This window comes from Vigna unguiculata, chromosome 1 (genome assembly GCF_037176805.1).
Source record: "Vigna unguiculata cultivar grain cowpea cultivar isolate G323 ecotype 2 chromosome 1, ASM3717680v1, whole genome shotgun sequence".
In the NCBI taxonomy this organism is placed as follows: Eukaryota; Viridiplantae; Streptophyta; class Magnoliopsida; order Fabales; family Fabaceae; genus Vigna; species Vigna unguiculata.
In genome coordinates this window covers 3,257,179-3,272,343 of record NC_140792.1, presented here as the reverse complement: position 1 = coordinate 3,272,343, position 15,165 = coordinate 3,257,179, and the positions used below count along the sequence as shown (strand labels likewise).

The window sequence follows — 15,165 nt, the reverse complement described above, 5'->3', positions numbered from 1 at the left end:
CTAACTAATTATGACATATAAAAAAAAAACTTTTAAAATATTTTTAATCAAATGTATAAAAATGAGAACACGAGTTCTCTTATATAAATACAATTGTTCAGTTGTGTAATATCGCTTAGATAGATCAAAATCTTAACCTTACTAATATATGAAGGTTAAACGTTTCATGCTGAACAAAAATATATGAACTAAATTTTTAAAGAAATCAAAATTACTTACGCAAATTAAAAATCTAATTTTAAAGAAAATATATTCAATTTAGAAAAAAAAAAAAAGGTCTTTCTATTTCAAGATACTCAAATTACATTTTATATTTCAGAAATAACAATCAAGAAATAAAGCTAGCAAACTTGATTATCAATAATATTAATGAATGAACAACAACAATATTGTGATAATATATATAACAAACTGAAAATAATTCTTACTATTTAGAAGATTGTCTTTTAAGAATTGAAACTGTCTTAGAAGATACTTCAACCACATAAAGCACACACCAATTTACGTAACAAACTCATTCTCAAAAACATATGTTCACTTATAAAATTCTATAACTCCCAAAGCTGAGAAGACACGACAAACAACTCGAAAATGAGAAAATCCTGAGAGTTTGGATAAATTCTGAAATTGTTTCTGAGTTCTTTCGGTGCCAGCATCCAAAAACATAAGGTTGTCAAAGCCAGTGACCATTTTATCTGCATCTGTTGCGTGAATTGCTTCAGGCATTATGATCTCCATAACAATTACCTTTCCTTTTTCCGGCAAAGCTTTGTAGCAATTCTTTAAAATTTCTACACATTTTTCATTCGACCAATTGTGTAATACTGCCTACAATTATCAACAAACCATGAAAAAGTAAAGTGTTTTTGAAGTGGGAAATTCAAGTATTAGTCGAAAGACACACTTAAATAAAAATAAAAAATAAAATTAATTAATTATTGTTGGAAGTCCCACATCGAATAAAGATAAGGCCAATTTACAGTATATAAATGAGGTGCAAACCTCTCACCTTATAAAGTCAAGTTAGAACATATTTTAGCAAACTTTCTTGAACATTTAATTAGGTTATTTTAGTATCCTTTCGTTATTAATTTGTAACTTAAAGTTGATTTTATTTAAATAAACTATTTCAGAAATAGACTAACCTTTAATATTATAGCATCACCTTGCGGAACACTGTCAAACATGTTTCCTTCAACTTGCTTGATCCCTTCACAAGAATTTAATATTTCACTCATTATAGCTTGTAAAGTAAATAAACAAATGAAACAATAAATTCCATATATGGGTGTGTTGGAATTATATCTTGAGAGGTTATTTTAATATAAAAACTAGTAGGAGACCCGTGCATCGTGTTTTTTTGCATTGAAATTTTGATTATGTTGAAAATTTTAATTTATTATTTTTATGTATAAAAAAATAATTATTGGAAGAAAATATTTTGAAGATTTGAATACTTAATTTAATAATATGTAGCGATTACATGAATTTAAGGATATGTTATTGATATAGTTAGGTCAAATGAAGTATTATTCTTTATTTATTATAATTAATAATAAATTAGTTGTAAGGTAGATTTAAGTATATTTGTAATATGTAATTTAATTTGTTGTAATATATATTCTTATTTAATGTTATTGGATATAGATGATTTATTTCGATTTAAAAGTTTTGAAATGGTTGATTTGTCGGTGTGAGTATATGAAATGATTATACTTATTAAGTAAATATAATATATTATAAGTACGAACAATTAATTAATTTGATATAGAATATTTCAATTTCTTAATTTTGTTTATGTTTGTAACGTTAATGATTTAAAAGTTTATTATTTGTTGGTAAATTTAAATATAAAATCATAACTATTAAATTTGGAATATAAGGAGATTAAGATTTTAATTGATAAAAAAACCTATTAGTAGATTTTTGAGACTGAATGAGAGACGTTATTATTTTTGGTTGAAATTATTAATATCATTAAATTAGAAATAAGATATTTAAGGGAATACGAAGAGTTGGCGGCAAAAGGAATTATGGAGAGTCTTGTCAACGTGCTGAGACTGATATTGTGCAAGATTTTTTCTAAACGTCAGAAGGTTTGGATTTGGAACAAAACGTTTGCTTTATTTTAGTTAAAAGGACATATCGTGGCTGTAGCTTTTTTTCTTCATAAACGAAGAAGAAAAACAGTACTCCTCAGCAATCACAGAACCGTCCAACTATCAATGTCTGCCTCCAAAGATTTCAGCTTCACCAATTTCTACCAAAACTCTGTGATGGTGATGGAACCCTTAGAGGTTAGTTTCGTTTGCTTGTTCTGTTTTCTAATGTTTTGTATGTTTGACGTATACAGTTGGTTTTTGAACGAAAGTTTATATTTTTCTTCCATCCTTTGGTTGAAGCATGTGGATAAAGTCATACAGTTGTTATTTTGAAGGAAGTTTGTGTTTTTATGCATTACAGGAATTTTTGGAGTTTGAAGAAGGATTTTATGAACAATGGGGCAAATCTCTACTGCCGGGGACAAATTTTTTCAGTGATCCGAGAGGAAACGTGATCAACATAGAGTTTGAACCCAGGCTTCTTCTTCAGAGACAGTTCCGTGCGGTAGAGCAGCTGATGGGTTTTTATGATCTAAATGATGTTTATTACGTCGTTAGCCTTTACTGTGGAGATCGCTACTTTCGTATGAGATTGTTCGATCTGGACTGGACTGAAGTGGTGTATCCTGGTAGAAGGAACAATGGTGTACCACGTGACCCTCTGTCCTCAGTTAGATTTTTCCAAGCCTTTAGAGTGCAGTTCATTCCAAACACGGTATGTAAGTTTAATAATTTTTTTTTTAATTTTTACTTAACATTTGTTGTTATTTTGACTAATATAGGGTTTCTGTTGGTTGTTGTGGTAGCTGTTGATAATCTTGCCCGACTACTTCCAAATGTTTTGTGAGGATAAAATTTCGTTTAACCATCCGGTGAAGATATATGATCCTTTGGGCAAAAAATTTGAAATTTTTGTGGATACAGATGAGGGTGGAAGAATGGTGTTGTTTGGATTTTGTCAGTATCTTTCATACTACGGGTTCGTTTCTCCTTGTTTCCTACATTTAAATTATGTAGGAAACAATGTGTTTGTTCACAGGATCTTCTCGGTGGAAGGAGTTGAAATTGATTATAGTAGAGATTTGCAGGCTGGTGGTAGCAACCAAGTTGAAGTTGTTTATGTTGATTGTGAGAAAATATTAAGTTCTTATGATGTTCGTTCATCTTCTTTGGTATGGCTGATAGTTGTAGTTATGACTTAATAATATTTGGTTTATATTTATGTTCCTGACAATATTTCTTTGAGTGTAGTATCTGGATTCGAAATTTGTCAAAGAAGGCTTGGTGAAAGGGAGAAAAAACTATGTTCTGACGAATGGCCATGCACAATTCTGGAACTGCAAAATTCGATGGACCTTTCATTTGTAATTCCGTATGACACCTTCCTTCATTCACAAAAAAACTTGTTACATCAGCTAATGGTGTACAATTTCGTCTTTTTGTTTCACGGTGTTTCTGTTGTATGCACGTAGCATTCATCCTCTTGTGTTGGATTATTTGTTTCCTTTTTAATCTTGCACTTGTACTGGACTTGGTATTTTCATTATCCATCCTAATAGATAAAACAGTACATGAAAATAATTAACACAACAATACAACATTTCAAAAACAAATCTGTAAATGTTATGGAGACATTTTGTAATACATATTGAAGATTTAAGACGAACTTCCTAGAAAACAATTGTAGATGAAATTAAAAAATCATCCAGCAGCCAAATAATACTCTTCATTGCTCAAGTATAAAAGTTATCTGCTTCAAGTCATCAGTAGCCTCAAAAATCTGGTGTTCTACCATATTTTTGTATCTGCATAACAAAATTCTTCCTCAGATTCACATCATTGAAATATTTGGTGTATATGTTAATGGATGGAACAATCCATCCATTTTTACCGCCAAAAATAAAACGTGTATATAGTAATAGTAGTACATCAGATATCATTAGGCTTGTTAAATGAAGGTCATATCAAGTTAACATGTCTTATCTATCACATATACTGCATTTTCAATTCACCTAATTTAACATTAGGTGGAATAGCACAATGAAATATTAGGTTGAACACTTTTCGTTCAGGATACCCATCAAAATCTTCTCCGTAATAGTAAATTGACTACTTCTCTGCAAATTTTAATGTTCAACAGTAGTATTAGATTTAAATGCTTGTCCTCTCAATCAATATAATGTCCTTTCGAGAAATCCAAAATCATCCCATCCAAACCAAAAAGTGCTTTAAATTCTAACTATTACAGTTTTTGCTCGTGCGTTGTATTATTATAGTTCATGGATAACTTCTTTATTCAAACAATTGTATCAATTATAACAAAAAATGTATTATTATAGTTCTAATTAGCAATTCTATTTTGGGGCGCTTTCGATATAAATATTGTGATAGTATGATTATTATGTTGCATAATAATGATAATTAATGGTAGTATTAATTAATATTCAAACACCGTAGTAGTCATTATCCTTAATTTTTCTCTTAAATCATTACTAAATAACACTAAAAAACATATATCACTAATTTCATAAATTGACAATATAGTTACTTGAAAAAAAGAAGATGTAAAATATAATAATAACAATAACGTTATATTACCATTCTACGATATTGTGTTCTACAATTTTGCACCACCAAAACTATTAAAGATGATTCACAAAATCCATAAGTACAATTCATGATAACACAACCGGGATTGAGTCTACTATAGAAATTACAATATGGTTGACAAAGATAAAAACGTTCGCAAAAATATTTTAACAGACTTTTCTTGGGCACATTAATACATTTATAATTTCTCCTTTTTGATACTCTTCGTTGGCTTTGTAGTCTTTGTAGCTGATAACTGAGCTAGAGGAATATCTTCCAGAAAATCAAACTCCATGATACTTGATGGAATGTCTGGAAGATCATCAATACGAGCAGAAACATCTTTAGAGGGCGTCATACACAAAACTATATCAGGTTCATCATCAGCGGTGGAAGAAAGGCACATCTGCAATAATGAACATAATCATGTTACACATTCAAGGAATCAGTTATTTTATTATGCTAACTGAATTAAAATAATCCTTACCAATGAACTATCCGTATCAGCTGTTAAGTCACATGCAGCATTACCAATACATTCAGCAAGTTCAATTGCCTGCCAACATATATATAATTCATGTCAAACATTGTAAAACAATTTACCTCACAACCAAAATGACCATATTCAAAATACTTACTAAAGAAGTCCCGCTAGAAGTTGGTACATCAAGAAGACTGGCATTGCTACATTTACCAATAACCATTGGCTGCATAATTCATTTGCAATTACAATTTAAAAACAAAAACTATCATTGTTGTCATAACAAACAAAATGTAATTCAACTATACTTACTGAGGAATTGGAAGTATCAGGAACTATATCAGATGGACAGCTAACAATACATTCACCAACAAAGCTTGCCTGTAAATTGGTATAAAGAAACCAATTACTAATACGACTATGATTGATAATTCAGCTTATGAATACAAAATATTGCAATACTACCTCCTCCTGTCCCAGTAGTGCTTTGACGTGATCAATAATTTCCACGTCAGTAGAAACTCTCATAACTGAGGCAGGTCGGTTCTTTCCTTGAAGCTTAACCTTAAAAGCAAAAATACATCCTAAAATAACATCTAGATCCTCTGGAAAACACTTTGGATCGTCTTCACCATGCTAATGTAAATCAAGTAGAAGAAAATAAATTATTAGTAACTTGTTTACAAAAATGATTCTTGTAAAATTAGTTAAGTTATAAAACATACTGCATTTCTTTTACCTTGATCATTTTCTTTCTCAAATCAGCAGCAGAAACACCAATTAAATTCATGCAATCTTGGTCCCAAAGCATGAAATTGCCCACCTTTTTCCCATCAGTCACTTGAATTTCCAGCTTATACCTACAAAAATTTATATTAAAAATAACACTATGACATAAGGCATAACATATAAATTAAAAATATACTAACCGGATTCTTGGAGAATCATTAAAGGCATCACAACTAAGACACTTAAAGGAACCAACTTCGTGAGTTCTTTTCCCACAAAAGTTACACACCAGATAATTCCATCCATCATTTCCCAAGTTAAATTTAAGTGTACGTGCAACAGTAACACAGGAAATCTCCTATATGAATACAAAAAAGGTAAATAATATGATCAAAAAAAACAAAATAGATTTAAAACAAAATTACAAACATAAGAACTACCTCTAATACAGTCATAATCTCTGAAACACTTTTAACAACGGTTTTATACATAAACCTATCAACATGATTAATCTGTGAAGAGCCACTATATTGACTCCCTTCCTCAAAAGTTTCACTGCCACAGGTTCTACACACAACATATTTGTTAGTGTTTATGAAAAATAAAATAATGAAAAATACATGCCTAACATATAAACATACTCTGCGAATTGCTTCTTAAAATTGATCAGCTCAGGTATGTCATCGCCTATGATCAGTTTCGAACCATTCCAAGAATTAGACAGTGAAACTGGCCATGGACCTATACAAACAAATTAAATTAGATTAAATAATAATGATAATCTAAATATAGTAATGACGTTATTCATACCTGAAGCAGGCTTTATCTTAGCCTGAGTAAGAATAATAGCAACATTAGATGTTTGACTACATGTCCTCCAATAGGTCAATAATTTCTCACAATACGAATCCCACAATGTGCAACAGATTATAGCACCACTGCATTAAGGACATAACAACAATAACAAAAAAAATAGTTATCAAATAATTATAAAACTATTGCAAATATAAAAAAGCAAATATAATGAAACAAACCTCAAATCTTTCAGGTCAAAGACAACATTTTTCGAATGGCCTTTCTCCTCTACATTGTCCACCATACCAATGACATCTAACATGCAAAAAAATTAATAGATTAACAAAAAAACAAAATATAGGACACATACATAAAGATACAACAATAAACTTACCAACCAACAAATCAGAACAATACTTTCCATCAATGATATCCTTTATACTTTTGAACTTCCAGAGCTTTCTAGGTATGCTTGCAATGGGTTGTGCTCGTATAGACGTTGCTCCTATAAACAACAGCTTAAATGGATGCTCACAAACTCTATATTGAGCTCTGTTCTTCAAGAGTTTAAAGTTATGCATTATGTAACTTTCACCCTCTTTTAGCTTCTCTTTCCAAACACCCATATCTTCCTTCTTAATCATTGCAACAATAACATCACCCTGAAAAACAAATTAAAACATATATGGTTAAATATAGTTGTCATCGAATAAAGTCAAATTTACAATATGCTAAAATATGGTACTTTACATTACCTTTTGATCCATCAGAACCATTTCCATACTTCGTTTGGATTCCCAGGACTCAACATACCACAAATCTACGATTCTAACAGCAAGTTTCAACGTCTCCCTTTTTCCATCAATATCCTTGATCATATCAAATTTTTTTGCCATCTAATATGTCACAATAAGTTAGGTCTTAAGTTTCAACGGACCACACAACGAACAGAAATAAAGAAAAAAAAAATTAAGTAAACAAAATATTAAGGTAAGAATCATCTTCAAAAATAACAAAACAAAATAGTGTTCAATATGTTCTAATCATATACAACTGAAAAAATTAACAAAAAGAAGTCCTCAAAATAACAAAAAATATTTGTTATCAACAAAAACATCACAACATCTTAAAAAAACATTAACAAATAATATCTCAAACAAAACGAAACTTATATAACGGATTTCAAAAGATAATACAGCATAATAACCAAGTACAAAAAAATAATTCTATAAAAGTGTTTTAAAACACAATAAACAACAATGACGAAGTAAAAAAACAAACCATGAACAACAAAGATGCATCAAGAAGAAAAAACAGTAAATAAAAAAAATATTTAACTTTTAAGAAAATCAAATAAAATATCAACAGCAAACCATGAAAAAGAAAGATGCATCAAGAAGAAAAAACAGTAAATAAAAAATATATTAAACTTTTAAGAAAATCAAAAAAAATATCAACACCAAAGATGAACACATAAAATGTAGTTCTTTAAGTTAAACAATATTAACTTACGGAACTAACAAACAAAAGAAGAAGAAGATGAAGAAAAACAGAAAAAGGACGAAGAGAAAAGAAGGAAACCTGGAGAAGAACAACGCAGGTAACTTGCCTTGCAGAGGAAGAATTTTCAAATGTAACCAATTTTGCTACGCGACTGAGAAAGGAAGGAAGAAGAAAATGAAGAAATAAAGAAGAAGGAGGAAGACAAAAGAAAAGAAGGAAAGCTGGAGAACGACGGAGGAAACTTGCCTTGCAGAAGAAGATTTTTCAAATGTCACAGCCCATCACATCATTTAACTCTCTGCACCGCCAAAAACAATATAACAACAAAATGACTAAAATAACCCTAATCTAGAACACGTGTCAATCAACGGGAGTGTCTAATTTAGTAATTTCGCTATCATAACATTTTCTTAGATATATAGTAGAAGACTTGTTTACATTAAAAATATTATGCTGGTTTTATGACTTATAAAAAATATTTTGTACAATAATTTTTAATAGGTTCTATTTCATATTGATAATAATGATTTGAGAATGAAAGATACCTGAATAAATGGGAGCATTTTGTATGACATGAGGCAGATCAAAATTAATGCCCTTTATAGAAGGATACTTGGAGATTATGATATTCAGATTTTGGCCAATACCACCACCCACATCAACTAACGAAGATATATCTTCAAATCCTTTATAAATTTCTATAATCTTTTTCATCTCGATTGTGCCAAGATTAGTTATTGCTTCATTGAAAATATTACTCAGTGTGGGATCCGAATATATGCCTTCATAAATAGGAACTCCATGAACTTTCTCGTACAACCCCTTCTCAAACTCCAAAAGTACCTCCTTATAGTTCACCCTAAAAAAGAACACACCTAGTCAAAATTATATATATTAACATAAAGACAATTAAACAAAATAATTACACCAAATAACACGTCACTCAATTAATAAAAAAAATGTAAATTATAAAAACTTCATTAAAAAAATGTAAAAGTTTTAAATATTCAATAGACAAAAAAAATTTAATAAAAACTCAAATAAAAATAAGAAAAAAAATTTATGAGTAACTTAAAATTTAACTAAACAATTTTTTTTATTTATTCATCTCTCAACCAAACAAATAAAACTTTTTTAAGAAAGAAAGAGTTGTTAAAAGATATTAAAAAAAATATACTTTCACATTTTTATAGAAATTGCAGCAAATCATAGTCCATTTTAATAATATAATAATATATATCAAAATTTTAAATTAAAAAAAGAAAATAATAATATAATTAAAATATTATTATTTTGAGTTGTGAAATGAAATCTTTTATTTATTTGGTTAAATACGTTTTTATCAGTTAACTTTCACTAAAACTTGAAATTTGTCTCTTTTAAAACATTATCTCTATTTAATTTTTATTTTTAGAAATATATGAATTTAGTTATTTTAATCATGAATTTAGTCTTTTTAACTAAATTTTGTTAAGTTTATTTGACATTTCAAAAATGTTTTTCAATTATCATTGAAGTAGAAATGTACCAAATTATATAAACAACTAAAATGATATCATGAAACACGTTTGAAATATTAAATAAACTTAATAAAATTTGATTAAAAGAATTAAATTCATGCATTTCTAAAGTTAGAGAACTAAATTAGATAAAAGTTAAAGGAAAAAATATATTTAACTTTTTTTTTCTATTTGATAGTTATCAAAATATGACCACTTTAATGTATAAGTGAGATATAATAGTGACCTTAGAAGATAGGCTTTTTATAAAGTTAGATGAGAGATAAAATTATTTACTAAAAGGTCAATAAAATAACAGTGACCTTAAAAACTTGTTTATAAAGTTAGATGGAGCTCCAATGTGTGGTGGCTGGTAGGAACTCCATAGGCAGCGAAAAATGGCATGGAGACAATTATTTAAGACTCTTGTAACAATGGAATTTGGAGTGGTGAAAGGAGAACTAGACTAGAAACTAGGCTAATGGAAGGTGGCTAGAGGAAATGTTGTAAACCTCTAGCTTAGATGCTCTCAAAATAATAGAAGAGTGAAGTGATCTCAACACAAACATTCTATTAGAAATTTCAAGAGTGATTACAATAGCTTGAAATTTAGACTTTTATATGAAAGCAAATACACATAAGCACTCTTAGCCCTTGGATGAGAAAGGCATTTAATCTTGGTTGTGGAAGATGGCTTGGAGAAGGAACAAGGCTCATGGCCATTGGATGATGCCTTGGAAAAGGAGGAAACATTCCTAGCCCTTGGATGCATTGGATCCATAAGGTGTAGGAAGGAATGTTGACTTCCACTTAGTCCACCTTGGACCTTTAGTAGCTCATGGCCAAATCTCCTATTGGGCTTAGTCAAGCCCAATTTTATCAATTCAACTAGACATGGTTTGATTTATTATTCTAGAAAACAAGGACTAAACAATGTCAATTTTATTGTTATTCTATTGCTCTTTGATATACCTCCTCAAATCTTAACATCTTCTTTAGCCCGTTGAAGAGTGTGAGAAGCCTATGTGAGTTTGGGCCATCTTGAATGAAACTCAATTGGATCTTTTTTAGCATGCTCCTTGTTATTAGACCTCTTGGTGGGCTTTAAAATTGAGATGCATGTAGGCCATGGATTGGGTCTTGAACATGATTTGGACCTAGGCGTTGACCCAAGCTATAAGTCTTGTTGGAATCATGTCAGTGAGCTTAGAAGCTAGGCTTTTTATGAAGTTAGATGAGAGATAAACTTATTTACTAAAATGTCAATAAAATATTTCAAAATATAAATCTATGTTATTCGAGTTGAAGTTATTATGTGAACTTATAGTAAGTTGATTTTGTAAAATACAGCTATATACATTGAGCTGAAAAATTAGTATATTACTATAAAAAAAATATGAATGCATTTAGGTTAAATTATGGAAGTGCGATACTTACAAGACATGGAGGATGGAAGGGTGAGTGAAAAAAGTTGACAGGGGAGCCAGAGAGCCATTGCTGTGATCTTTGACGAAGAACTTACCAAGATGAGAAAGGTGGTAGAATCTTTGAGTCTCACCATCTTGGTTTGTGCGAGTGGAACAAGTGAGAAGAGAGTGAGATGCAAGCAGAGACAGCATGCGATCAATCCTGCGACCCAATTCTGGGTGTTGTGTCGGAAGTTGAGAGGCAACATCAGATGCTGTCACACCAACTGATGTTGGAGATGCCTTTTCTATCATCTCAAACAAGTTTAGCTCAATTGCTGCATTCAAAACTGCACAATATATTGGACCAAAGCAATGCTTCATTGCAGAGATGCATGCCTTTTCCTCTTCTGCGTAATGGGAATCCATTCTACACTTTCTTTTGCTGTCTCTGCGATCTGCGTAATTCTTCTTCTCACTGCTCCTTTTTCTACCAAAAATATCACTTCTTGTCGGTATTGTTCTGTGGCTGGAAACAGATACGGGTCACTCTTCAACAAAAAAGTAGAACACTTGTGTCTGGATATCTCTAACACAGGTCATCCTGCACTCCCCTTTTTCCTTCTTGCACTCCAAAAAAGTTATAATCCCCAAATTACTTTTTATTAAAATTATAATAAAAATATTTACACGGTTAAATATGTTTTTATCATTTAATTTTCAGTAATTTTAAAATTAGTTTATTTTGAAACTTTGGATCAATTTAATCTTTTATTTTTTGAAATGCGTAGATTTAGTCCTTTTAATCAAATTTTGTTAAGTTTATTTGATGTTTCATATACATTTCAACATTTCACGATTGTATTTGAGTTGTTTATACACTTTGACACATTTTTGCTTTAATGTTAAGTCAAATACTATTATGAAACACGCTTGAAATGTTAAATAAACTTAACAAAATTTGATTAAAATGACTAAATTAACGTATTTCGAAGTATAAAAAGCTAAATTGGTTCAAAATTTTAAAATAAACTAATTCCAAAATTCATTAAAAATTAAAGAATCAAAACATATTTAACCCTTATTTTTATTATTTTTTAATTAAATATTTTGAGAGATGTTTCGAATTTAAAAAATATTTTTCAAAATATTCGATCCAAAAAATATAAAAAAATACATTCCAAATTAAATATTTTTTATTTTGTTTTTCATAGATTTTGGATCAGGTAATATTTTCCGAAACATACATTCTAAAATATAAAAAAGAATTGAAATAAATGTTTTGAAAATCATTTCTAGATCTGAAAATACCTTTCAGAATACCTAATCTATAATGTGTTTAAAATTGTATTTCGAAATAGCCATTGCAAAAGATATTTTTAAATTTAAAAATATCTTCTAAAATATCCAATATTCTAAAATATAAAAATATTTTTTTAGGAATGAGTGTAGTGTTCTAGAAGACATTTATGAATCAGGGCAAATATCAACCTGTTACTCGTAAGCGTAAAAAGGCTATAAATATATTATATTACATGGAGTACGATCTTATAAGTATTTTTACTCTATAATATTTCACAATCCTCCTACCAATATGAGCATGAAATCTTTATATGTGGACTTTCTTCCTTAGTGACTATTTAGATTTCAATTATACTTCACTAATTATTCCATTTACAATTTATAAATAATCAAGTTCATGAAATTAAAATTTTTACTTTTCACTTAATGTAATTATGTATTGTTCACACTTTAAGTCATCTTTTACATGTTTTTAAGGTTTAATTACTCGTATGATACCTAATTTAGTATAGGTATGTTAATCTGGTATCCGTTTTTTAAAAAATGTCAATTGCATCCAATTTTTGAAAAAGTATTTTAATTAGGTCCCTTTTAGACAACTCCGTTAGTCAACATGTCACGTGTCAGTTGTGGTTTTTTTGAATTGTTATTTAATATTTTTTTCCTTTTTTTTAATTTCTTTTAAATTTTTTGAAAATAAAAATAAAAATGCCACCCGTCAGGTCCCCGTGTGTGACACGTGGCATTGCAATGCCACGTGTTAGTGTCGCTATCAGATGTCATTGTGTTGATTTCGATTTAGTCCACATATATATCTTTTTGTTTCAATTTAGTATCTACTTATGTGTATCTGATTCAATCTTTACCTAATTTTTTTTAATAATTAAAATCCATTTTTTATAAAATTAAAAGTAATTAAGTATGAAAATTTGACAAAAATTAAGTATTTGATATTTATATTAAAATTTTGTGGTAAAAGTCATTTTATTAAGTCATTTTTAATAAAAAAAATTAGTATAACATTAAGACAAATAGAAATTTTGGTTTAAAATTAGTAAGAGACAATATTGTTCATTTTGGAAAAAAATAATTAACAAAACATGAGTACTTAATAAAAAATTAATTAATAAAGTATATGTTAAAAAGTCATTTTTAATAAAAAATATTAGTAAAATATTTATACAAATAATAAATTTCGTCTGAAATTCAGATAAATAACATAAATATTAGTACTTAATTTTGTAAAAATATTTATACTTAATTAGTTTTAATCTTATAAAAAATGGATTAGAAAAATATTTTACTTATTAAAAAAATTGGGACAAAATTAAATCAAATACGCATAAGTAGGTACTAAATTGAAACAAAAACACATTAATAATTTAGTAAAATAATTAAAACAATTCTTTTCTGATTGACATCCGAAAGGGGTCTAATTGAAACACTTTTTTAAAAGTTAGGATACAATTGACATTTTTTTAAAAGTAAGTACTAGATTGACACACTTGTACTGAAGTAGGTATCATCCCAATAATTAAACCTATTTTTAAACTATTATTTTAACATAAATAAATTTGAATTAAAGTTCCTAAACTACACAAAGGAGAATAAATTAAAATTTTCAAATTGAAAATAAACTATCACATAGAAATTTTATAATTAATATTTATTTTGTATAATGTACAGTAAAGCGAGGCGTATTATATATATATATATATATATATATATATATATATATATATATATATATATATATATATATATATATTTATTGTAACTACCCATTTATATACGTCATACTTTGGAAAATAAATAATCAATTAAAAACTTATTATATTTGTCATTAAAATGGAAGATTTACTAAGACTTAATGGTCTACTTTTATAATTTAAAAATGATTCATACAATATAAAGTTTTGGTAATAATAAATATATAAGTAAACATCGAATTATTTCTATATATAAAATATAAAGCTTCAAAAGGCAGCCAAAATATATTAGAATATGCGGGTCAATCTAGTTCATCACATATTTGAATCAGATTAAATTAAATTTTTTTACAAATTTTAATATAGGTTGATTTTTATTTAGAATCTTAATTAAAAATATAATTTTCAAAAATTTTCTAGTTATTAATAGATTAAGTTGAAAAATCAGTTCAGAAAAAAGACTTCCATGACAACAAACTTTGAAGACGATACATGTCTAAATTTCAACATTTTTATCAGTACAGAAATAATGGACTACTAAAATAGCACGTGAACAAGGAACTTGTTGATGTGTATAGTTTTGGAACTATATTATAAAAATAAAAAAATTAATATAGGTTAAAATTAGTTTATATATAAATTAAAAATAAAATTTTAGAAAATTGACATAGAAAATTGATAAAAATAATTAATCAAGTTAATCTATTTAATTATTTATTTTTAAATTGATTTATGAGAAGTTGATAAAAAAAATATTCATAAATTAAAAACATATTAGTAGATGCCGGTCAAACGAAGTTTATATATAATGCTACTCATTCTTCTTTTCTCCTTTAAAAGTTCAAACTTTGACACTCTCAACGAGTATTATTTATTGTAATATTTTTGAAAAAAAAATGGTTTTCCTTTAGAATGGTATTCTTTGTGAGCATTTGTTCAAAGACAAATATGTACTAATGTGTGGTTTAGAAGAATTGGTCTAACCCTTTAAACAAGATTTTATTTGTTTTGCCAATTTATTTTAAACAAACAACCGATCAATATAATTAA

General features: G+C 28.2%; 1 protein-coding gene across 3 annotated transcripts; it reads right to left on the bottom strand.

The window, feature by feature from the left end:
* Window positions 1-427: 427 nt before the first annotated feature.
* On the bottom strand, window positions 428-11,679 carry LOC114182110 (isoliquiritigenin 2'-O-methyltransferase-like). 3 transcript variants are annotated; one of them, XM_085672252.1, is made up of 16 exons: window positions 8,745-8,935; window positions 8,446-8,497; window positions 8,278-8,350; window positions 7,452-7,592; window positions 7,091-7,358; window positions 6,936-7,011; window positions 6,712-6,839; window positions 6,543-6,642; window positions 6,342-6,468; window positions 6,102-6,259; window positions 5,912-6,032; window positions 5,638-5,808; window positions 5,485-5,553; window positions 5,330-5,398; window positions 5,179-5,247; window positions 4,668-5,097 (listed from the first exon to the last, which is right to left on the bottom strand). In XM_085672252.1, exons 4-16 carry the CDS (start codon window positions 7,590-7,592, stop codon window positions 4,891-4,893), a joined length of 1,704 nt encoding a protein of 567 aa, XP_085528378.1. In that variant the 5' UTR covers window positions 8,278-8,350; window positions 8,446-8,497; window positions 8,745-8,935; the 3' UTR covers window positions 4,668-4,890. The 3 variants fall into 3 exon arrangements, with proteins under 3 accessions (XP_085528379.1, XP_085528378.1, XP_027924672.2); XM_028068871.2 differs by having other exon boundaries at window positions 8,278-8,497; window positions 8,745-8,885; XM_085672253.1 differs by lacking the exons at window positions 4,668-5,097; window positions 5,179-5,247; window positions 5,330-5,398; ... (10 more) ...; window positions 8,278-8,350; window positions 8,446-8,497 and adding exons at window positions 428-828; window positions 1,146-1,210; window positions 11,136-11,679 and having other exon boundaries at window positions 8,745-9,058.
* Window positions 11,680-15,165: the final 3,486 nt, after the last annotated feature.

What these genes read in the sequence shown, in the direction of transcription:
- LOC114182110 (XM_085672252.1), bottom strand. Translation starts at nt 7,592, where the DNA reads ATGGCAAAAAAATTTGATATGATCAAGGATATTGATGGAAAAAGGGAG. An exon ending in TTTAAGAAGCAATTCGCAGA is followed by an intron (nt 6,469 to 6,542) that starts GTATGTTTATAT and finishes TGTTGTGTGTAG; the next exon opens with AACCTGTGGCAGTGAAACTT. An exon ending in AATGATTCTCCAAGAATCCG is followed by an intron (nt 6,033 to 6,101) that starts GTTAGTATATTT and finishes AAATTTTTGTAG; the next exon opens with GTATAAGCTGGAAATTCAAG.